We start from the raw sequence: 24193 nt of genomic DNA, 5'->3' as shown, positions 1-24193 counted from the left end.
AAGACAGGGAATAAATCTGGAGAAATGAACTTCCCACACCTTACTGCCATCTCATTCTCACTGACCTTCAAGTTTAGGTTAGGGGTAAGGGTGTGTTAGGAGGGTGTTAATCTGATATAGGTATATTTAAAGCAACTCTGCATGTGTGCCAAAAGTCCATGGTACCCAATAACAGGCATGATATTGGCGCTGGTGATAGCATCAGGTGAGATAAAATTGGAACACAACAGCAGGAAATCCAACCAGAAAAGGGGAGAAGTGCAGAAGTACTTGTTTAGATTTTGGTCCTGAGAATTGAGGATACCACATTCCCTTGCCCCTTGCTTCCATCCCCTTACACCCTAATAGGCTGGGCTTTGCAGGAAATGTCATGAAATCAGCCTCTTCTGTGTGTACAGAGGAACCTTTCCAGCATTATTTCTACACCCCTCTCCCCTCTTTCCTCCTTGGAGGCTTCCAAGTTAGTGATGAATCCCAACAGCCAATGCTGGGTTTCCAGTTCGTTTTTCTTCTGTTAGGTTAATGTACAAATCAGTGGGAGTTTGTATGCTGTGCATTGAACTTCTTTGCTCTCTTCTGTCTTTTAGCAGGTTTGGATGCATCTGCTCAGACTACTTCTCATGAACTCACCATTCCAAACGATGTAAGTATATGGTTGGGTTGCATGGGGTGAAAATAAGAGAATTGGCTTTCAAGAATAGAGGTCTTGGGCTTCCCTGGTGGCGCAGTGGTTGAGAGTCCGCCTGCCGATGCAGGGGACACGGGTTCGTGCCCCGGTCCGGGAAGATCCCACATGCCGCGGAGCGGCTGGGCCCGTGAGCCATGGCCGCTGAGCCCTCGCATCTGGAGCCTGTGCTCCGCAACGGGAGAGGCCACAACAGTGAGAGGCCCGCATACTGCAAAAAAGAAAAAAAAAAAAGAATAGAGGTCTTTTCAATGGCATCATGCCACTCTTAAGAAAATGGGGTTGTAGACACCAAATTAAATTCTTAAAACTATATAAAATCTCAAGTAAAAACTGGAGGAGATTGATGAGCCAGAAAGAAGCTTTTTGTCTCAAATAGAAATTCCCATTTGCCTTTGTTTCTTGTAGAACCTGAAGCCTTATCCCTAACTCAGTGGTCCTTGGATGTTCCTATCCCAACGTGGTAGTCACTAACCACGTGTAGCTGTTGAGAATAATAATTCAATTTCTCAATCTTACTGGCCACACTTCATGTGTTTAGTTATCACGTTATTAGTGTCTACAGTATTGGACAGTGCAAATGTTGGCCAATTTTTTACTTTTTCCCAAGGCAAAAACATTAGAAATTAGCCAGAATTCTTGTCACGATGGTGAAGTAGGAATCATGGCAGGATGAGTTATGGCATCTTTTTTACCAAAAACAGAATATACTTTTATCTTTATCCCTGTCTCTGGTTAGCTAGGTTTATCATCACGTTTGCTCTGCTTTATTTTGTCTTTGGAGTTAGTACTCTGAGGAAATGAGCTAATGCTCCTAGGAGTCATTCAGCTTAGAGTTGGCTCTGACCTGTAGTGATCAGACAGAAGAATAGGGCAAGAGTTGAGATATAATCTATAACTCAATTTTTAAAGTCAGGAGCATATGAGTAGAATGTGTAGGATGCAGATAGTTTCCATTGTCATGTTTGTGGACCCAAGCTATAGAAGCCTGAGGAGTGGGGTGGAATTCTTGGGCCTAACCATGCAACTCTTAATTTGGTATGCCTTGTTGTTTTTCTCCCTTAAGTTGATTGGCTGCATAATCGGGCGTCAAGGCGCCAAAATCAATGAGATCCGTCAGATGTCTGGGGCGCAGATCAAAATTGCGAACCCAGTGGAAGGATCTACTGATAGGCAGGTTACCATCACTGGATCTGCTGCCAGCATTAGCCTGGCTCAGTATCTAATCAATGTCAGGTAAGTGTTCCCTATCTTTCGTGTTATTCATGCCAGCATAAGTAATGTATGTGTTGGGGGAAGTTACACTGTTAATGTAAAGTGTGGGATTCTTTGGGGGATGGAAATGGGAAGGGTAGAGATGGCAAAAGAAAAAGTTAAAAGTCTAGCTCTACTTTTCACCCATCCTTAGTGTAGCAGAAAAAGAAACCAGTTTGTAATAAGTTTGCATGGGGTTGGGGGACAGGGAATAGATTGTTTGCATTTGACTTTTTGATGGTTTTGGGAGTGGAAGGTATGGAGCATGTCTTCACCAGTAGGACTGCTCTGGCTGGAGCACCGACTTAAAACCAAATGTGGGTCTTGCTGTAGATGTCATATGGACTAACACTTCACTAATGGGGTTTAGGCTCCAAAGCACCCTTCATTGAAACAAGGATAATGAAGTTATGTGACAGCAAGACAGTTTTTTGGAGGCAGTCATTACCGTTTATTCTGAAAACATCCATTTTTCTCAAGTTGCCAGTGTGTTCCATTGTTCAGAGCTTGTGGAAAAGGAGAGGTACAGGTATTGGATGTTTCAGAAATGCTTAGTATTTTCCTTTCCCCCACAATCTCATCTCATCTCTTAATGACTTTCTGAGATTCTACTTTTTTTATCCAAACGTAGCTAATGTTAATACACACAGTTGTAGCAGGACTATTCACAGTCCAGTGGGTATCCTACAAGGCATTTATATTACTTGCTTTCTCAGCACATGTGCTTAAGTCATGTTCTTAATTGCTTACTAACATCTTAAACCAGTGTTAGCAGCTCATTCCCCAAGGGACTTAGCTATCCCTTCTATGTAGACTTTTACCTAGTTGTTATTTACCTCTTGTCACAATTCTTTGGTCTCTGTTGTGCATAAAACTTTTATGGGTTCCTGAATCTAGTGCAAGGGAAAGGAATTAGTAAGTATGGGATCTATTTTTTGCCATGCTTATGTAGATCATGTATTTATTCCATGGTCTTTTATCCCCTGGTTAAGAATTCATCAGATCCCCAGTAGTGGTTCTGACTTTTGCCTATGTCTTTTGATGCCTTGAGGTATTTTCTAGTCTTTATGTAGAAAAGACGTTCCTATGTCTAGATCTGCTTTCTTCTTCAGCTACCAAGACGTTCCTATGTCTAGATCTGCTTTCTTCTTCAGCTACCAAGATGTCAGATTCTTACTGTTCAGACTGAAATGGTAGTTAATTTTGCATGGAGACTGTTTGCAAAGGTTTGTTTCCTTGTTTCTAATGGGGGTGGTGGGTTGTTAAGAGGAAAGAATCGTGTTCTTGGAAGCTGGAAACCAAGCGATTTTTCTTCTGCTTGGGTAGACCTACCCTTAATGTTGTCAGATAGTGCTTCCACGTAACCTGCTTGCCTGACCCCTGTACTAGGTCAGTGGCTAAGTTGTAAGGAAGCAGAACGTGGTCCACCTTTGTTTCCTGATTTTAGTCACTCTTTTCAGGATCATCCTTTTTAATGAAACTGTCCAAGCTATGGATTTGGGTCAAAACTTTTTAAAGCTTCATTTAACACCAAGCAAGGACTATGTGTGCACGCAGCTAACTCTTCACTTTCTCATATTGGCCCAGTTTGAACGCAGAAAGCAAACTGGTTTTATTATGAATACTAGGTAAAGAAAGAGTTCTCTGTTTTCAGTAATGGACCCTGAGCATTTCTACTGATTTTGGCACCTTTTTTATGGATTGCAACTGTCCTTGGATTTAGGTAAACAAAATGGAGTCTTGAGAGGAGCCTCCCTGCCTTTGAAGAGTTAATCTTTAGCCGTAGGTTGTCCAACAGACTTCAGCAAATGCCTGCAGTTCTGCCATAGACACATGCAGGCATTTGGGAGCTACAGGTCATTACTGTGATTTAGAGCTTATTTTAGGAGTAGCAGTGGTAGTTTTACTTTATTAAACTGAACTTTTCAGCAGTGCTTAAAGTTTCTCTCTTCCAGTTTCCTAAGGTCTATATGAGAAGTACAGTCAGTTAAAAACAAAGGGCCTTTTTTTCTCTCCCACCCCATCACCAGAAATGAGGCTTTATTTTATCTATGCTTCTGTTCTCAGCATTTTTCATTGAAAATGCTACAATCTTTGAAGTCTGAAATGAGTGACCTACTTTAGGCTCTTGTCCCTTTCCATCCTGACATATTTGGTTAGTTTGCTGTGGCGGTAGAAGCAAATTTTAACATCAGTTACAGAAAAAACAATTCTGTGCATTAGTATCCCAAAGCTGCTCAAGTGATTGGTGGGTGAAACATTTGTTCTTGTTTGGAGGTGGATGGGTACTCTTTCATTTTCTGCTTGAAATCGTTCTTTTCTGTCTTCTGGGTTGGATCAGTGTGTCAGGTAATATGGAAGTGTGTGATTTTTCTCAGTCTGTCAGCTTTTTCTTCACCATAGCAGTTTTAAATAGCATTGTGGAATGGAATTTGGCAAAGTATACATTTTTAGAGGGTGGGACACAGAATAAAAGACAGCTTGTCATAAGTTGATATTAAGTCTTCCTAATTGGCAACCAGAGGCACTTACTGATAACTGAAGCGGATTTTGTCCTGTACTTTTCCCTTTTGTGCTCTTCCCTTCCACCCACCCTTTTTTTTTTGTTCCTTTTTTTCCTCTGTTACAGTTTAGAAAACGCTAAACCCTCCTCCCAGGCAGCCTCCGTCACGATCCCTGATCACCTCAGCATCAACCTCTCTCAACCCTCCACCCCTTCTTCTTCTTCTTCCTCCTCCACCACCACCCCCTCGCTCGCCACAGCGGGGACCTCCGACGCACCCTCCAGCCTCCCCAACCCTCTTCCGACCGCCCCTTGTGTCTCCAGTCTGCTTGGCATGAAACCCATCCCTCTCCTGGCTCTAAATGTTGTGTCTGCTGCTAAGGGTGCCGGGGCTTCAGCTACCACCACCACCACCTCTGCCGTGCCATGTGTAACTAACAAACTGAAAAGCGAGAAACAGAGATTCTCTCCCTACTGATTGCATATATCTTGGGCACCCCCTCAAGTATTTGTTTTTGTTTTTGTTTTTGTTTTCCCTTTGTTAACATTGGTGAGAACCAAACTATTGTGAGCTTGTGACCCTTTCCTTTTTACTGTTTTGGGGGATAACAGGGTGGGGGCAGGGGCAATGGTAAACTGTTTAGGTTTAGGCCGTTTCTGCTTGAGTGCCTGTTTCAGAGTCTGACTTGTTGAATTCTTTATCTAGAGCCACAGTTCTTGCTCTTCTTTCTCATTCTGTTACTTTTTGTAGCTTTATTCTGCCTTGCAATATAACAATGTTTTAGGCTCTGTGTTAATGAATAAAAGCTTCTCCATTAACCTTTTTTTTTTTTTTTTCATGGTTATCAGCCAGCCTTCTTGGCCAGATTTGTGTTTCTAGCTGTAATAAAGTTGCCACAGTAAGAACCTTAGTTGACTGTGCTGTGAAGGAAAGAAGTTATTTCTTTACCCAGAATGGGGAGGCAAGTTGGGAAAAGTCTAATAAAGTTTGCCGGCTTCTGTCTGCATTCCTCTGAACTAGTATTACCCCTCTCCCTGTGACATTGGATAAATCTTGAACAACCAATGGGTGACATTGCCTCAGATTTGGCAGGATTCTGTCCAGTTATCCTAAGTCAGCCCTGATTAATCATTCAGCCAGGTCCCTTTACCCTTCTATTCCCCGCCTACCTTTGTCTCCCCACCAGCCCCGTCATAATTAGTGGATTAAAGACCTGGATTTGGAAGGGACCTTTAAGATCAACTGTAACTCATTGATTCACTTTATCAGATTAAAGAAATAGATGCTCTGGGAGACTTTAAATTTGCAGATCACATGAGTGAGTAGTCAGGACTAGCAATTTGTGCTTTGCATTTACTCAGTCTTCTAAGATTGTGCTTGATCTCCCCGAAGCTTCATTCTTTTTTGTATCCCAAGATCTCTCTCCATAAAAGAGTAGAAATGCCGTAGGTAAAATGGTGGAAGGGCTCTGACAGTTTTCCACTCAGCCTGAATGCATATTGCCAGGGTAATGAAAGTATGATGCTCTTCCCAGGGATTTAGAAAACCAGTGTGGAGATTTCTTTCCTGGTGACCTTTTCCCATATCCCCTTTGGCTTACATTGTTTAAAAAACAAACAACAGCTAATAACCTAATTATATTGCAATATATTAACTTCTGGTTTCGTGGTCCCTCAATCTCATATTGGGGCTGTGAATTAGTGTTACACATCCCAAGTCTGCCTGAAGGACTAGGGGGGCAAATTTCATTGTCCAGATAGGGTTTTTCTTGTTGGTTGCTAGATGCTCCTTTATCATGTGGTCCAGCTTTCCTTAGTAAGCTCTTTTTATATCTTGCTGATACCATCTCCCCCAGAAACCTGGTTTTTATTTTATCTAGTTCTTGATTTTAGAAGGCCTCTTTACCTAATGAGTACTCCCTAAAGGATTGCTTGGAAGGAAGTCAGATGTTTTAAGGGCTGACCAAAATCACCACATCCAAAAGGTACTTCTTGGTGCTCGATTTTTTAGTAGCTTACAGCTCCCCCATGTGGTCCTTCTATTCCTGGAGTCCTTAACACAGTATTTCTGGTTGGGTTTTCCCTTCTCCTTGCCCCCTCTCCCTGCCACCCCCAATTCCTGCCCAGGCTGTGTATAAATTCTGGACTGTTCTTTTTGGTGCCAGAGTGCTACTACCTTCTTACGTGAACTTAGATTTTTTTTAGGTCCTAGATCTGAACTGTTTGCAGCAGCTCCTTTCCTCAACCTTCAGTTCCCACTAAACTCTTTGATTCAGGGTCTGTTGTTTACGTTGCTCTAAGTCATCCCATTTTGAGGTTGGCAAGAATCTACCCCCTTTAAGAACTATTTTCCTTTATGCTGAGGTCACAGTAGCATTTCTGACTTGAAACTAAATGCAGTTTGTAGTTGAAGGACCTATTTCCTGCCCTTCCCCCACCCCTCTGCCCCTGCCTTCCTGGCCAGTTTTTGGATATGCGTTATTCTGGAAGAGATGCACATGCTGTCTTGACACGAATGCCAGTAAATTTAAAATCTTTATGAAATAAAGTTATAAACTCAGGCTTCCCTGCTGGTCCAGTGGTTAAAACTCCACGTTTCCACTGCAGGGGTGTGGGTTCGATCCCTGGTCGGGGAAGTTCTGCATGCCACGAGGTACAGCCAAAAAAAAAAAAAAAAAAAGTTACAAACTGAGACTGGGTCTTACACATTTAGTTCTGTTCAAAATGGGAGCTAAGTCCTGCTGGCTACCTACTATCAGTGAAGCAGGCTGATAGCCGAACATCTAAAGACCTTTCCTTCAAAGCCCAAAATTGGATTCCAGGACCTCAAATAGTCTATTTGAAACAGGCATTGTAGCTAGGTATATTTGGATGGAGAATTTGGCTTAACAGGACCACAAATTGGGGAGCTTCTAGAGTGAGCTAGGGAGTTGCTGAAAACATTGTTTTGACTTCCACTTAGTCTTGAAAACTAGGCCTAAAAACTATAGGTTGGGTATAATTCTTGACCCATACTTAACACTTGCTGCTCCCTCTTTAACATGCCTTAGTGTTTAAAAACTCAAGCATCTCTTAATAGTCTTCACATTGATGGAGAGACCTGGGACTGTTCTATTAGTAGCTTGGGAGAAGCTAAAAAATAAGCTGGGCAGTAAAGAAAGTTTCTGTATATTGCGACCCTCTAAGGCTTTAGTGTGTGTGTGTGTTTGTGGTGTATTTTCAGAGAGTGCTTAACATCTCCCACAAAGATTCTATAGAGCATAGTTTGAGGGATACCCACAATTAATAACCAAGGTCCTCAATTTCCCTTGGTTGTGAGGTAACTTGCCTCAGGAAGCTTGGATTGCAGGGGTTATAGGACCATGGTACTGATTAATCCAAGAAGTCTTTAAAATGTCTCCCTTGATAACTGAAGCAGATTATGTACTTCTTCACATCTCATCAGCCAGGCTAAAAGTTTTGGAGGTGAGGTACTGCTGGGCACTCAGAAAACTAACTTCGAGTTTTTTTTTGTGTGTGTGTTACAGGCTTTCCTCGGAGACGGGTGGCATGGGGAGCAGCTAGAACAATGCAGATTCATCCATAATCCCTTTCTGCTGTTCACCACCACCCATGATCCATCTGTGTAGTTTCTGAACAGTCAGCGATTCCAGGTTTTAAATAGTTTGTAAATTTTCAGTTTCTACACACTTTATCCACTCGTGATTTTTTAATTAAAGCGTTTTAATTCCTTTCTCTGTTCAGCTGTTAATGCTGAGATCCATATTTAGTTTTATAAGCTTCTCCCTGTTTTTTTTTGTTTTGTTTTTTTTTGGGGTTTTTTTTGGCTCATGAAATTTTTTTGTTTGTCATGGAAATGTAAGAGTGGAATATTAATACATTTCAGTTTAGTTCTGTAATGTCAGGAATTTTTCAAAAAAATTAAAAGATGGACTGGAGCTTTTTCTTTGTGAATAGAAACTGGATGCCACAGTGATTTCATGTGGGTTTTGTTCCTGGTGTCTTGCTGTTATTTTTGCACCTTTTATCCGTCAAAGGACACGGACCCTGCTTGGGTTTTGAATGTAAGCCTTTATTCCAGTGAAGATGTTTTCTTCTGTTTTACCACTCCCATCTTTTTCTGTAGCCCTTGAGCCTGCATTGCAGAGTGACCTTAATAGCTATAGCAAGCTGGCTGTGCCCTTGGTCCAAAAGATGGGGGGTTATATTTTCCTAAGATTTGTCTACAAAGTGTAAGCAAGCACTTCAACTGGGTGGGTGGGGAGGGATACACATGCATACACATGGGAAGCAGCTGAATGTGTGTCTCACTGGGATTCAGGTTGCTGGGAATGCCTATACTCTTGTCCAGACTTAAAACTGTAGTCTCCTGTTTTTAAAAAGAATGGGTGTTTTATGGGTCCTACTAGAATCCTTTATAAAGACAGACCTGTTCCCATTTATGTAGATTTTTACAAGGTTGGGGCTGTAAGTAATGTTCAGTTTGTTCGTGAGAAAAGCATAAAAAGGAGGAAGTCACTCAGAGTCCTCAGATAACATCTGGAGCCCAAGGCTCCTACTTAACCATGCAGGCTACCCCATTCAGTCACCAAGAAAACCCTCAACAGCTTGCCTGCATGGAGTGGTTATATTTCAAGGTTTTTTCACAGGGGTTACAATATGACAGTCCCCACCCCAATCAGGCACCAAGATAAAAGCAGGGACTTAAAACAACACCCCAGTTCTTCAGCCTGAGCCATCACATGCTTTCACAATCTCCTGGCCTCCCCCTAGTCCCTAAGCCAGCGCTTGGGCAGAGAGATGGAGGGACAAAGAAATTACATTGCCACCTGAGAAACCTCAGAGGGGAGGACCCAGCCTTAGCCTCCCTCCTCCCAAGTGCAAAATGTGTAAACAGAGTAAACGGAAAACAAAAAAGTGCAGTCTAAATGGCTCCCTTTCCTGCTCCTCATGGTTTGGGCAGAAAGAATAGAGAGGAAACTAGGCAAGTTTGGCTTTTCTGTCGCCTCACCACTTGCTGAACGTATTGGAGTGAAGCAGGAAGGGGCCGGTTTGCCCGTACCCATATCTCTAGGGCAGTACTTGTCTTTCATTTCCACAGCTGCCAGTGTCCCTAGAGTTTATCAGGTGACTTGGTCAGGGGTCAGTCTCCCTTGAGCCAGACTTAGGCTGGGATAGCCCTGTCTTTGTTGATTATGTGGCGCATATATATTACTTATATAAATATTTCTCTATGTACAAGGATAAGAGTGGCTTTCATGGAGGGAGGGAGGCTGGGGGCCGCAAGGCTTCACCACTGTTGGCATTTTCCAGTTCAGTGCTGTCACAGTCTGAGTCCTCAGAGTTGGGAGGGCCCTGTGAAGAAGAGCAGAAAGGCAGTGATGTGCGGCTCAGCATCTCTTGGCAAATAGATTCCTTCAGGATCCTTCACTGTGGTCTTTGTAGTTGCAGGTTTAGTGGTTTTACTGTCTCCCGATTTCAGTTGCTCAGGCCATTCTCCAAGGCACCAGACTCCTAGTTTCAGGATTCCTCCCTGGCTGCAGTTCATGGGTACTGTGCACGCAACCTCGCTAGGTACTCTAGATCTCCCAAATTCTACCATGTGGATATTTGCTCTTTAGTACGGGAGGAAACAGCTTCAGATACCGAGTGACACAGGGGCGAAGTACCTATCTTTCTGGCCTCTGCATCTGTCTCCCCAGCAGCTCTCAAATGACTGGACATCTGCTCCCTGTCCAGTACCTGGTTGCGACTCACCTGCTCCCCTCTGAGTAGGTTGTGGTGTGGGATGGGCAAGGAGCTGGGTTCCCGGCCAGTAACCACCTCTGAGGAGGGTGGGTCCAGTGGGATTTCTGAGCCCTGGGAGCACATGTCATCAGACCGCTCATCTGGCCGCTCATCAGTGTTCGTACTGCCAACTTCAGGTGTGCCACTGGGGGAAGGCTCACTAGCTGTGCCCTCCTCCCCATCTGACGGGTTCTCTGAGCTGAAGGTAGATAGCGACTGGCGCATGTTCAGGCCCTGAGACCACCTGTATGTTGGGCAGACCAGGATTATAGCTTGACTACACCTTGCAGTTCAGAAAGCAAATGCCGTTATCTCCTGATTGCATCACTCACCTCTGGCTTGAGGTCAGCTCTACTTCACTGTCCACCTCTCCTTCCTCTTCCTCTGATGAGATTCCACGTTTCTGCAGGAGAGATGAGCAGACTGTGGTCAAAGGGGGAAGAGGTCATCAAGGACCCAGGATAAGGAAACATGGTTATAAAGGGTTAAGTCGGGAATGGCTTAAGATCAAGAACCTAAAGTGGGAGGTAAACTAAGGACTTGCACCGCACCCCATGGAGAAGGAGGAAAGAGGAAGAGCTCAGGAACCATTCCATACTTTACCTGACTTCGGGTGACAGCAGCCCTGTACAGCAGTGCAGCTGGGGTCAAGTGCTGGGACCCAGCCCGGCTTCCTCCCCGTCCCGCCGTCCCTTCCCTTCCAGTTCCCAGCAGCCCTACACCGTCACCAGGCCCTACTGGTGGAGGTGGCTCCCCTTTGGCTCCCCCTGGTGAATCCGGGCTGGTGGAGCCGGGTGCCGAGCCCTCACTTGGCGGGGTGTCACCCCGGGCTGGAGGTGGTGAGCCAGGGTCCCCAGCTCCCCCTGTAGCCCCCCGGCCCCGGGCTCCCAATGCCGCTGACAGCAGGTCGGGGGACGATGAAGACATCTTTCGGAGCAGGAGGTCATGGTGGAGCCCACGGAGGGCTGGAGGGCAGGCTTCCCAGGCCGAGGGTCCCCCTGCTAGCCCCACTGGGCTTCCTGGTCCCCCAGGTTCATGGGGTGGCACAACTGCACGAAGCCCGGGCAGGTCCCCGCAGCTGCCCTTGGCGCTGGCCTTGCGGTGACGGGTCTTGCCACGGCGACTCCGTCCCGGTGAGGGGGGGCCCTTAGCACACCCAGGAAGCCCCACCCCACTCAGGGCTGCATCTAGCTTGGGTAGCAAAGACTCAGTCTTGAGGATATCTGGCCTGGTGGGAGAGGGAAAGTGCAAGTTGGAGATTAACAAATTTATCACATGAAAGCACTCCCTAACCTCAGGCAGTACAAGGCACCTCTCTCCCATCTCAGTATCCGTCTTCCTGGCATCCTTGAGCCCTACTCCTGCCTCTCCAGCATCCCCCTTGCCATTCACAAGCGATGGCACTTGTAAACTCTGGTGCTACCTTTTGCTGTGGGGTGACAGCTTCTGTGGGACATTCCTCTTCTTGATGAGCTTCTCCATCGTGTTCCCGTGCAGGAGGCCTCGGGAAGGGTGTGACTTCAGCAGACCTGGGCACCTCCGCTCTAAAGCTTGCTCCCTCCTAAAGACAAAACACGCTAGCTGGGCGTGGGACCAGGAATGGGGGCCGAGGCTCAGTAGGATCTCCAAGTCAGGCACAGCTCCAGGAAGATGGGGTTTGGTGTATGAGGGTGTGTGTGATTACCTGAGTAGCTCCCGTTCCTTCAGCTCCAGCTGCAACATGAGAGCATTAAGTTCCATGTACAGGTTGTTGGCTCTCTCCAGCTTCCGCTCATAGTGTTCCCTGATGTCCAAGGCGTGTCTGAAATGGGCAGAAGGGTCCCCGAGGTGAGCTGGCTTCACCTGGTGCCATCGTTTATCCCAGTCTCTGGGAACTGGTCTGCAGGCCCTGCTATTGGTGAAATCACCTTCCCAAAACACACACCTGAGCTCCTCCCTCCTCCGCATCACTAGCTCTTCTTCTAGGCGGTGCAGACAAGTCCCTTCTGACTTAATTTTTTCAAAATGCAGCTTTACCTCTTCACGCCACTCTGCCTGGGGGTGGAGAGAAAATTAGGGGTGAGACCTGTAGAAAGCCTTTGCAGGTGCCTGCACTGCTGCACACTGTGTGTGTTGGAGCCCACAGGAGTGGGGCACAGGATCAACCAAGACCAGGTCTCAGTCCTTCAAGAGCTAATCTGTCCATCCCCAGCCACCCTTCTTCCCAGCCTCCCCTCAAAGGACACCATTATCCCTGCAAAGAGAGGGAGCTAAGGTATTCGTTTTCCTCCCCACAGCACACCTGGGACTTAAAGTAAGTCTCCTGGGGTGTGGAGAGTACATCGGCTGAGGCGATGTCCAGATGCAGCAGGATCTGTCGGAATGATGGACGATTTCGTGGTTTGCTGTTCCTGGAGGAAATGGAGTCGTGGGAGAGAAAGGAATTTTAGGGAGGTCCAGAAAGGAACTAGAGCATCCTTTCCCAAAGGGTGTCCTGGAGAATCCAACTCTACAATGATTCTGTGACAAAACTCCCTGGTCAACTATCTAGGAAATGTTACAGGCCATCTGTTAGCATATCAAAGTCCTGCAGTAAGGAAACCTATTTAATCCTATTTTCCAACTTGTTTGCCGAAACAAACCTTTTTGAGTAACTCCATTAAAAGAAACACATTTGGGGAAATGCTTAGCCAAAGATTAGAAATCTCCCACCTTCCTCCATGGTCTAGGTTCCAAACAAGGGTCCAGGGCCTCCCGCGTTCTAAGACAGTCTATACTTGAGGCTCAACCAGCCATGCTCAGCGGCTGTGCTGGTCCTTCACAGGCGCTTCGTAGCCACCCTCTATATCAGATATTGTTGTCCCCATTTTGCAGATAAGGAAACAGGTTCAGAGGGAACACTGCTTGCCCAAGGTCACACACAGTTTGTGCACCCCTGCAGACTATTGGTCAGCCCAGTTTCTCTCCGTTCTTTATCCTAGTCCCCTTGATACACGCTCTGGGTCCTGGGGTCTTTCTTGGAGAGCCATATTTGGGAGCTCTGTCCCCCTTTCCCTGTTCAGGATTCTGGGCCTGGATGCCCGGGTCCTGGGTGCTGGCTAACCGTCAGCCACCTCCCTTGCTTCCAGCTTGGCCAGGTGGTCCTTACCAGCACTGACGAAGCAGGATTTTGAAGCCGTCTGGGCAGCTGGAGGGCACAGGCAGATGGAGACTGTTGCTTCCCACACCCCAGATGATGGCTGAGGAATCTACGTCTTTGTAGGGGATCTCACCAGTCAGCAGTTCCCACAGCACCACACCAAAGGACCTAGGGATAAGAGGGGACGTCACTTGGGGGGGTCTTCCTCCAGAGGCCCTGCAGGTTACCGCAGGCTTGTCTCACTTCTCACTTGTACTCAGGCCCTGGAAGAACCCCCCACCCGCCAGCTCTCATGCTGGCCACCTGCTATTCTCAGTCCTCAGCCTGGCCCTCACCAGATGTCGACCTTCTCAGACACAGGCTCATTGCGGATCACTTCAGGGGCCATCCAGGCTACCGTCCCTGCAAAGGACATCTTGGTGCTCTTGTCACTCAGCTCCTTGGAAGTGCCAAAATCGGAGATCTTCACCACATCGTCGTACGTGATGAGCATGCTGGTAAAGAGTGTAGTCAGCTGGGGCCCGGGCCCCTCCACGCACCTCGTCTAGCTGCAGCAACTCTACCTTTCTGTTTGAAGTCATCTGGGACACCCAGAAACGGGGGGTTTACCACAGCCCTCTTGAGATAGGGCTATCACTTGGGAGGGGTTTCTGAGACGGCCACATGGACTTTAGGACAGGGTCTGAGGGCAGGGAGATGGTCACACTGACCTGGGTGGGGACACCTACCGGAGACCGTGCACAGTAGCTTCTCCCTGCTTGCTTGCTTACTCACTTGGGGGACTTGAGGTCTCGGTGGATAATCTTGTGCAGGTGCAGGTAGTTCATGCCGCCGGCAATGCCCATGGACCAGTCAACCAGCAAGGAGGGGGTGACAGGGCGGCCAGCCCGCAGCACCTCATACAGCTGGCCCTGAGCGCAGAACTCCATAAGGATGCAGTAGCAGGGAGCCTGGGTACACACACCCCTGGGAGCCAAACACAGTGGCATGAAGGGCTCAGCCAGCCCAGCATCCACTTGGTTCACACCTGGCACCCCCATTCCCACCCACGCCTTTCTGGCACCCGCTTCAGGAAGGGTGCGGTAGATCCCTGCCCTCAAAAGAGTACCCCGGCCCCTGCCCCAGACCTTACTTGAAGGTGATGATGTTAGGGTGCTTCAGCTTTCGCAGGTGCTTGATGTCAGTCTCCTTCAGGTCCCGTACCTTCTTCACAGCCACCTCCTCCCCATGGAAGCGCCCCAGGAAGACGGCGCCCTGGGCCCCTGAGCCCACCCACTGCAGGTCCAGGATTTCCTCAAAGGGGACCTCCCAAAGGTCTGTGGACAGGAGGCACAGTGCCACAGGCTCAGAGAGCCACACCTGGGGCCTTGGGGTGGTCAGGCTCAGGGAAAAGCATTGGGTTGGCTGAGATGACTCAAGGAGGGTGAGGCAGAAAAGTAGCTAAAATGGGCTGAGAAGACGAGGGGACAGGAAGGAAATGAAGGGGTGGTCTAAAAGGAAACTGGGGGGACTTCCCTGGTGTCATGGTGGTTAAGAATCCGCCTGCCAATGCAGGGGACACAGTTCGAGCCCTGGTCTGGGAAGATCCCACATGCCGCGGAGCAACTAAGCCCGTGCACCACAACTACTGAAGCCCGCGTGCCTACAGCTCGTGCTCCGCAACAAGAAGCCACCGCAATGAGAAGCCCGCTCGCCGCAACTAGAGAAAGCCCGCGCACAGCAACGAAGACCCAATGCAGCCCAAAATAAATTAATTAATAAATTAAAAAAAAAAAACTGGGGAGTCAGTGGCTGATGGACAAATAAGGGGCTGGGCTCTGGGGAGAGAAAAGGATCATCAGGCGACTTAGGTGGGGCTGTCCAAACGGATGTCAGGCTCAGGGAGATGGGGAGAGGGTCTCCTCGAGGACACGGCCTACCTTCCTGCTGCTGCTTGTGCTCTGTGGAGTAGGCCTTCCCAATCATGGTCCAGACAGGGCGCAGGCAGCCGAAGAGGCCTTCCAGGAAGCCGCTGCCGCTCTGGCACTGTAGTCGCACCTCATCTGCTCGAACTCTGGACGCCCGACTCTCAGGGGACCCAGTGGCTCCCCCTGGGCCCCCAGCATCCTGCTCGTGCAGCTGCAGGACACTGTTGGCAAAAGGCTCAGGGGGCGGCTCTCCACCTGGGGAGGGGCTGGGCCCGCCCCCGCCCTGCCCCCCGAGCGGCACTACATCTCGGAGTACACACTGGGTAGGCGTCAGGTCCTTCTCGGGGGTGCAGTCGGAAGTGTCTGGGTCCAGCTTGCGCATGGACGCCTCGCTTAGGGTGGACACGAAACCCCCAAAGGAAGGGGAGGGTGTGCGGGTCTCATGGAGGCAGGCCATGGCCTCTGGGCCCCGGTGTAGTGGTGAGCGGTGGGCCCTGTGGGAAAAAGGAGGACGGGCTGTCAAAGCCGCAGGTGCCCCAGCTCAGGAGGCTCGCCCTAGAGGCAGAGGCGTGGGGTGGGGAGCTGGGCTCACAAGAGCCTCCTGGAAGTAACACTTGAACCTCACCCTCAGGTATCTATCCCCCTCCAAGCTTCTCCTGGGATCCATCTTGGGAAACAAGCTTCCTCTCAAGCATCTATTAGTGACACAAGTCTTCCTTAGGTATACAGGCAACATACCTAAGTACCATTCTCAGGTTAATACAGGTAACAGCCCTGCTCAGGTACGTACTGGTAAGGTACGTCCCAAACCCAAGTACGGCAATAGACTAGCTCCCTTCTCCCTGTAAGATTACTGTAATTCACCTCTGGAGCACATATTTCTCTCACTTGAGGCTCACATGCACACATGTGTCATACAAGGGTCCTTCGGATATACACATTTTGAGTCTCAACCTGAGGCACACAACAGTAACACTCTCACGCCTCCCTCACACTGAAGCACACACAGGTGACACTGCTAGGACTCAGCGCCGCTCAGGCCCTCTCACATGACATTGCTGGGCCTCACACTCACGTACTTGATACATGACTCTGCTGAGAGTCTTATCCTAAGGCATAATCACGGCTCACATCTGAGTCTCCCTCTCGGGTGCTCACACGTACACACCTGGGCCTCTCCGAGGTAAGTGACGGCTGTAACCAATGAGCTCCATTATCTGCCCAGCACAGACGAGGGGAAAAGGCAGAACCGTCCAAGGAGGATGCAGAAACTGTCAGGACAAGCTGTAGCCTACGTCTTCACCCCCCTTAGCCCTCCCATCAGTCCCACTGCTCCCCCAGGGTTCAGTTAGAGAAGGCCCTGTCTCCTTTCCTCTTTCTCCATTGCCCTCTCCCGCACTCCCCAAACCAAGATCCAGCTTTCCAAACAATAGAGATGTGTCCCAGTTCATAGCTGGGTGCTATCTATAAAGCAACTATTACAAAATCTGAATCCTAGCTCTGCCTCTGTTGCTTACTGGCTGCGTGATCTCAGGCAAGCTGTAGTTGAGCCTCCATTTCTCCAACTGTACAAAGGGAGAAACTAGCTATCACTCAGGCACAGCAAATTCTTCATCCTACACCAATCTTGTCCGAAGCCTGACACCAGAAGTCATCTGGTCTCCCATTTCCCTCCACATCTAGTCAGTTACCAGATCATCCTGAGGTGCAGGGATTCTTGAGGCCAGCAGTCCTCTCTAACTATTCAGCACAGTAGGGTCCCTCCTTAACCACCTGCGTCGGAGCCTCTGAATCACGACTGGAGAGGGGTGGCAGGAATCTACAATAAAAAGGACTCACTGGGTGGGGATGCACCTCTGATTGTCTCAGCTCTTGTAACTCTTGATTTCCAGGCCTCTCAAAGACCTTTTCAGTGGGCAGGTGTGGGGTTTGCCTGGGTGAGTGTTTAACAAGCACCCCAGTTGATTCTTATTATGCCTGGCACATTCGAAAAGCCCTGACCCAGTGCCTTTCTAGTCTCTCTTCTCTAGTTCCATGTTACTGCCTTAATTCAGGCCTCATTAGCTGTGTCACCTGGCCCAGGACAACTGCCCCTTAAATGGTCTCCAAGTTCTTCTAAGGCTCCCCCCACCCCATTCTCCACCTAGCCTTTAGAAGGATCTTTCTAAAGCACAGATTGGCCAGCACCCCTCCTCTTCAACCCCTCTAGTAGCCCCCACTTGGTCCTGCAGCCTCACCTCCATGCTCTTGGCCCCTCCCCTGCCTCGTCTCCCACTGCTGTTGGTACCCAGGCCATAATGGACAGAGCCTGTTACCAAGCTACATCAGGCGTTTGGGCCAGGGCACCTAATGAGAATGGCTAACACTTACGGAAAGCTTACCATGTATGTTAGCCTCTGTTATAGGTGCATTAGCTTATTAAATCCTAAAAACTCTAAGTTAGGCATCCTTACGCCCATTTGACAGAGGTAGCAGAGGTCTTAAATAACCTGCCCAAGGTGCTGTTAGCTAGGAAGAGGCTCAAGCTCTGTGCTCAGCCTGGAAGGCGCTTCTCAAGCCCCATCTGTTGTTTTCCAAGTCTCACTTCATCCTGGAAGTCTTCTTCCCTGTCCCTGCTGCTCTGAGTTACTGTCCCTTCTGGGCTGGCACAGCCCCCTGTGCTTCCTCCATCATGGCTCCCATTATCCTGGAGACACAGTGCGGTCGAGCGGGCGTCCGGCTCCTCCGAGAGCCTGTACTCCTGAGTGACGATGTCGCACGGTATCCCAGAGCTTCGAACAGCACCCGGCGAGCAGGAAGGTGTCCAGTAAGTCCACTGCCCTACACAGCCCAGAGGATCGTCCTATGGGCCAGACGTACACTACGCGTGCATTAGCTCCCTCACTCCTCAGAACCACCCAGGGAAGGAGGTATTATCATTGGTCCCTTTATATTCTTGAGAAAACTGAGGCTCAGAAAGCTGAAATCCCAGCCTCCGAATCCCCAACATATCCCGCGAGATAACGGCGGCTTCAAGAGGTGAGATGCACGTAGTAAGGCAAATGACAGGCCAAGCAACGTGCCAATTCGCCGGAGAACGTCCGCGGGAGGACCCGAGGGCTTTCGCCTGCGCCCCTCAGGCCGGGCGTCCCTTCCGGACCACTGAGAACGAAGGCCGGGGCTCCCGGCGCTCCGCCCGGGTGGGCCTGCAGGGAGGGCTAGCGGGACTGGGGCGCTCCGGCTCCTAGAAGCCAGAGTGAGGGCCTTTCGAAGCGGAGAGGAAGGGGTTACGGCCCCAGCGCCCCCTCCCACTTCCCGACCTCCTTCCCGGCCGTCACGTGGCTTGGGGCTGGGGGCGGGGGCCCGGCGGCAGGAGGAGGGGGTCCGGGCGGGGAAGGGGAGGGGACGCAGCGGGTTGGGGGAAGCGCTGGGCGCTGCGGCGTAACCATGACGACTGGGCCCGAGGCGGCGCGTGAAGTCACCGGGACAAGATTAGCCCGGAGTCACGTGAGCGGCGATCGCGGGGGTGGGGCCCCGCCCGGGCCCCGCCCCTGACCCGGGCTGGCCCACGTGCTGGTTGCGGGCTGGCAGGCGGGGACCTCGGACCCCACCGGCTGACCGCCTGTGCGTCCCCTCCTCCCCATGACGACCCCCGTCCCCGCGTGCATTGGAGGGAGAGCCGGTGGTGGTGAAGAGAGGGGACTTGGGTTGACTTTGGGGGTGCGGTGCCACAGAGAAAGCAGGAAATGGTGAGACAGGGAGACTGGACACGTGAAAGGGCGACAGGCACGGCCAGAGAAGGAGGGCCTACCTAGTTGAGAGAAAGACCGAACAGCGTAAAGCACAGGGAGAGACACTCCTAAGAAGGATGGACTGAAAAACAGATTTTGAAAAGCAGAGGACACTGAGTAAAAGGAGCTGAAAGGGGATTGAAAAACAGATCATCTGTGCCCTCCTCGATTCATTTCCTATTTAGAAGCTGAGCTCTGAGTAGGCACAACACCTGGCTTTTTAAAGGAATTTTTCAGCCTTCACCTGGTGTTTGGCAACCTGGAGCCTTAGGCATAGAGAGGGTGACACGCTCTGAGACGCTTGCAGCCAAGCCTCCCTCCAGTTCCCCTGGCCTCCCCAGGGGCCCCTCCAGGATCCAGGGCCAGCAGCTGGGGAGAGAGAGAAGCCATTTCACCTGTTTGTCATTTCGGGCAGTGGAAGTAGCTGAAGAAATAGGAGATGGGACCTAAGGAAAGGGAGGGAACCCAGCCACGCTCAGTCCACCCCTCCCTGTTCTCAGGCTAATGACAGCTCTTCCAGATTGACCTGAAGGAGTGTGTGTGTATTGGGGGTGCGGGGGGGGGGGGGTGGAGCTGAGGCCCCAGGAGATTATAGTAAACTGGAGATTCCTCTCTCCCAACACACACTCTGTCTCTGTGTCCTTTATCTCTGACCTGCCAGCTGTGTCCCACTGCCCCCCACCTGGGCCTTGGCGCCAGGGCTTTGCGGCGGGGGGAGGGGATATCATGGCTAGGAACCCCTGCCCTAGACATTTGGTCACCCTGGGGGAGGGATGTCTCCCTGCCCATCAATTATGCAGAGCATGGGGGAAGGGCAGGGATGTGACAGGAGGGGCTGGATATCTCTGTCAGTCATTCTGTCAACCATATTTACCAAAAGGTCACTGTGCAGAACTCGGCTCCAGATTGGGTGAGGGGAGAGAGCGGTCCCTAAACTATGCATCTTCCAGGGGAAGCCGCTCTTTGGACACCCCAGGAAGCCCCAATTCAGTTTCAGCTACCAGGTTCTCTGTTTGCTGGTGGTTCCCTCCAGGTGGCTGTAGGGGTGGAGTGTGGGCAGGGGGTACCCCACACCCCTTTCATTCCTCCTCCCAGGTTCTCCTGCCTGAGATGCTGGAGGCCTGTGGCAAAGCAACCCATTACATCGTTTCTCACTCCCTCCTGTTCTAACAGCAGAATCTCAATGCCAAGCTGCTTGTCTGGCTGTCTTGGGGGCTCAGTTGAGAGGCCAGGCCATCTGTCTAAGTCTTGGGCTCTCACACTGAGCACTCGCCACTGTCTTGGACCCTATTTTGCACTCAGGAAAGGAAGATTCCCCTTCTCTCCTGACTGGGGGTGGAGGGGATGTCTTCACACAGAAAGGAGACCCAAGACTTGGGAATGGTAGTTCCACCAATCCAGGCTTTGAGATCCTGAGAGAGTAAAGGACTCTAACCCCTCCTGGCCAAGGCTCCCGGCCAATGGCTGCAGCTTGTTTTTGTTTTGCTTTTTACAGGATCCATGGTCCTGGCCCCAGGGTTGTTCTCAGATGGAAAGAACTACAGCTTTTCTGTTGCGCCCTCATAAGGGGGGAATGCCTTCCCCCGAGAGCCTGGGCAAAACTGGAGATCACCCCTAACTCCAGGCCCCCAGCCTCACACAGGTCCAGCCCTGAGAACCCTAGCCGCCACCGCCTCTTCCTCCAGTAGTGTGGGCAGTGAAGGGGCTGGGAGAGAGGGGCGCAGTACTGTTTAGGAAAAGAGAACCAGCTTTGGATTTGGAGAGATCAGAACTGAAATCTCATATTGCCGTGAATTAGTTCAAGGAACGTAATCCCTCCGAGACTCCCAACCCTACCTTATGGGATGGTGAGGGTTAAGTAAGACGATGTGGGGAATGCCATGAGCACAGTGCCGGGGCTCCGGCTTTGTCTTTCTGGTTGGCTGGACACCAGGTCTTTCTCTGTGGATTCTGGAGAGGCCATCTCTTCTGTCTGACCAGAAGGGAGACCAGAACCTTCTACTTCCCCAGGACAAATCTTGATTTCATGTCCCAGGGGAACCAGGTCACAATGGCAGCGGTGTGCTAGAGGCCCCCGTCCTTCCTTTGCAAATCCTTATATCCCACCTCCTCTGGACTGAGGGGGAAGGCCTAATTCCCTGTACCCTGTCCTCACCCCCTGGCCATCGTGGCCCAGGATCACCCCGCAGTCCTACCCGTTAAGGTTTGAGGGGAAGGCGAGGGTAGGAGCAAGGTATGATGGGTCACAGGGGTCCCTGATACTTAGGACCTCAGGTGCACGTGGAAGAAGTTCAGCGTATTTTAACAAATTGTTCCTGAGCCGGATGTGCATTTAAAAAGATCTGGAAGGGGCTTCCCTGGTGGCGCAGTGGTTGAGAGTCCGCCTGTCGATGCAGGGGACGCGGGTTCGTGCCCCGGTCCGGGAAGATCCCACGTGCCCAGAGTGGCTGGGCCCGTGAGCCACGGCCGCTGAGCCTGCGCGTCCGGAGCCTGTGCTCCGCAACGGGAGAGGCCACAACGGTGAGAGCCCCGCGTAACGCCAAAAAAAAAAAAAGAGCTGGAAGGATAGAAACCAATGTGTAACCATTTCTAAGTAGGTGGAATTGTGGGTATTTTTATTAAGAAATTAATCTATTTTAAACTGAAAAAGAAGAAATTAAAATTACAGAGTGCCTATATCCATTCCTGTCACCTAGCCTTGGACAGTGAGCTAGGGAGGGAGGGTGGATGGCCTGAGAAGCAGAGAGGCTTTGCTTGAGGTCCTGTCTCTGCTCCTGAGCAGCTGGGCGACCTGGAGTACGAGACTTCTTAACAAACCTCAGTTTCTTCATCTCTAAATGGGGACAGTGGTCACTAGTTCACACAGTGGCAATGCAGGGTATTATGTGGGTAATAACGCAGGCTCTGGGTCAGACACACCTGGGTTCAAATCCTAAACGCTTTTGCCACATACTGATTTTTAAATTTTGAACAGATTACTTCACTTCTTTACGTTTCAGTTTCCTCATCCCTAAAATAGAAATGATGATTATTCTACCTCTCAGTATTGTTATAAGAAGTACTGAGATACTCCACATAAAGTTCCTGGCCTGGAACCTGGCACACAGGAAGCTCCCTATAAACATTAGCACATGGAAAGCGCCTAACAAGCAGTAGTAGATTTTTATAAACGTGTGTCCCTCCCCTTCTTTCCGTTGTCTCCGCAAAGCAAGAGGCAGCAGAGATGGTATAGGTGGAAAGGGAGCTGGATAAACACAAGGGATAGAAAGGAGAGTGAAGAAAGAAGGAACCAAAGGAAAAGGGCTCTATCCTGGAGGATCCTTCTTCTCCTGTGGAATAGTGCGCCCCTGCCGCCTCGTCACCCTTCCCCAACACAGCTGCCCCTAGTTCTCCGGGAGCAAAGGAAGCAGACAGACTAGTGTCTGTAGCCAGCCCATCAGTGAAGCCCCCGTGTCCCCTGCTGGCGTCATCTCCACATTCTCCTTGTTCTGCCTCGACGGGGACTCCTGAAGGGGTTGATTCCCTAATCCCTTCTTTCTCCCAGACCAGCAGGGCTAGGTGGGACTGCACGTGATAAGCCATTGGGCAAGTCCAGGCTGGTAGGTGGTAGAGTTTAGGGTCCTCTTCCTGGCAAAGCCAGAGTAGCACATCACCTCAGGGGGAAGGACCCAGAAACAGCAGTCAGTCTTTAGAGCGGTTTTGCCATCCTTAGCCGTAAGGACAACCAGAAAGTCCTGAGCCACTTCCTTAGGTAAACTTCTTGCCTCCCCTGCCCATACTTGGGTTGAATTAGGGGAAGGATATTTAGTGGTTCGTTTTCACATGTGCTGGGGTTACTGTATCACACCATTGGTCTTCCAAGCATTGCCTCAGTCCCCACAATGAGTGAGTAGATGGGTGGCAGGCTGGAGAGGGCAGAAGTTTTTTCTACCCTTAAGTGTGAGATAGGAGGGAGCAGAGGCCCTAAAGCTCAGAGGAACTTCAGTGCCTGGACGGGAAGACGCAGGGCGTACGCAGGCCCTTTCCTTCCTGAATCCCTCCTACTTGCCTTCCCTAGACATGACCCTCTGGCTGAAAAATCAGAGCTCCCAGAGCCATGGAGTCCATTCTGTGAGTTGGAAGGGAAATTGTGTTTAGAGGGAGGCACTGACTGTGGCTTGAGATGATTCTGTGTTGGACCTCGTGTGCACCCCTTCTTGGTTAAGGGCTGCTGACCCACTCTCCTCCCCAGAGGGAGCAGGTGAAGGAGCTAAAAGGTGGGACCCTTCCCTCAATTCTAAGGGATACCCCACTATTTCCTTCCACTGTCTATAGAGCCTCTGACCCTTTCTCTTCCCTCCCCTTAGCCAAGGCCATGGTTATAGGAGTTTTAACTCTGTGAAAAGGATTCCTGCTTATTTTTAAGCCAAGGAGTTTGAGGAGTGTGTAGGGAAAAGGGAGGAGGTTCATGAAAGGCCTGGGCTGGGGAAGTGGGTTAGGGGAGCCAGAGGCGATGGAGAGACTGAGGAGGGAGAAAGCCACGTAAGAACGGGGCAGGGGAGAATGACCATTATCTGGGCATCCAGGAACAGGTGCTCTTGCCTATAATCCTCAGGTGCAGCCTGCTAAGTGTGTGTGTGTAGGGGGAGGGGGGTGAGGGGCACATGAGGCCTTGTCCTTCCTTTCCTGCCCTGAGGGGGCCCAAACTCTTCCTCCTCCTTCCCTCTCCCCCTTCCTGAGAGTGAGTGGGAGGAGAGGAGGATGTTCCCTTGCCCCCTGTCCTTTACGTCCGTCCCCCAATCGTGCCCCCCCCCCCCACCCCACACACTCCTTTCCAGCTCTGGAGGCCCTTCGCCTCCAAGCTGGCTGCGGCGTCCCTCCGCTCGGTTCCCCTCCTTCCCATCCCCACAGGCGTCGGGTCCAGGTCCCCAGTTCCTCCATCCCCACGGTCTCAGCATCCCCGCGCCACCCTCGCCGCACCCCGCCACATCTACCTCCCGACCCTCCCTCGGCACCCGGACCCCAGGACCCAGACCCACCCCTGCCCCCGACCCTCCACAACTCGGCCCGGCTCTCACCTCGGGGGCTCCGCGGCCGCAGCACAAAAGGCGGCGCTGCTGCAGCTCGGCTCCGGATGCTGCTCCCGCCTCCTCCTCCTTCTCCTCCTCCTTCCCTCCTCCCCCCGCTGCC

At 50.5% G+C, this 24193-nt stretch overlaps 2 protein-coding genes across 26 annotated transcripts in view; one reads left to right on the top strand and one right to left on the bottom strand.

Moving 5' to 3' along the window:
- Positions 1 to 12641, top strand: part of PCBP2 (poly(rC) binding protein 2) — a 27234-nt gene extending 14593 nt beyond the window's left edge. For 4 of the 16 annotated variants that reach the window (XM_032644471.1, XM_032644459.1, XM_032644463.1 and 1 more), the window contains 3 exons: positions 588 to 643; positions 1752 to 1921; positions 7970 to 8407. In XM_032644471.1, the coding sequence (XP_032500362.1) occupies positions 588 to 643; positions 1752 to 1921; positions 7970 to 8006 (263 nt within the window). In that variant the 3' untranslated portion in view covers positions 8007 to 8407. Of the gene's footprint in view, positions 1 to 587; positions 644 to 1751; positions 1922 to 7969; positions 8419 to 12505 lie in introns of those variants that run through there. The other 12 variants (XM_032644468.1, XM_032644460.1, XM_032644470.1 and 9 more) reach the window with 6 other exon arrangements.
- Positions 8247 to 24193, bottom strand: MAP3K12 (mitogen-activated protein kinase kinase kinase 12). Of its 10 annotated transcripts, XM_032644452.1 has the most exons (17): positions 24082 to 24114; positions 17636 to 18074; positions 16946 to 17073; positions 15575 to 15748; positions 15267 to 15475; positions 14480 to 14663; positions 14122 to 14313; positions 13683 to 13841; positions 13357 to 13515; positions 12511 to 12619; positions 12154 to 12263; positions 11914 to 12030; positions 11653 to 11790; positions 10833 to 11457; positions 10562 to 10632; positions 10200 to 10473; positions 8257 to 9797 (listed from the first exon to the last, which is right to left on the bottom strand). In XM_032644452.1, exons 3-17 carry the CDS (start codon positions 16951 to 16953, stop codon positions 9699 to 9701), a joined length of 2628 nt encoding a protein of 875 aa, XP_032500343.1. In that variant the 5' UTR covers positions 16954 to 17073; positions 17636 to 18074; positions 24082 to 24114; the 3' UTR covers positions 8257 to 9698. The 10 variants fall into 10 exon arrangements, with proteins under 10 accessions (XP_032500341.1, XP_032500340.1, XP_032500336.1 ...); XM_032644450.1 differs by having other exon boundaries at positions 8247 to 10473; positions 24082 to 24118; XM_032644449.1 differs by lacking the exon at positions 17636 to 18074 and having other exon boundaries at positions 8247 to 9797; positions 15267 to 15748; positions 24082 to 24171.

This window comes from Phocoena sinus, chromosome 10 (genome assembly GCF_008692025.1).
Source record: "Phocoena sinus isolate mPhoSin1 chromosome 10, mPhoSin1.pri, whole genome shotgun sequence".
Taxonomy (NCBI): domain Eukaryota; kingdom Metazoa; phylum Chordata; class Mammalia; order Artiodactyla; family Phocoenidae; genus Phocoena; species Phocoena sinus.
The sequence above is the reverse complement of the archived record's forward strand: the minus strand, read 5'-3'. Positions and strand labels throughout refer to the sequence as shown.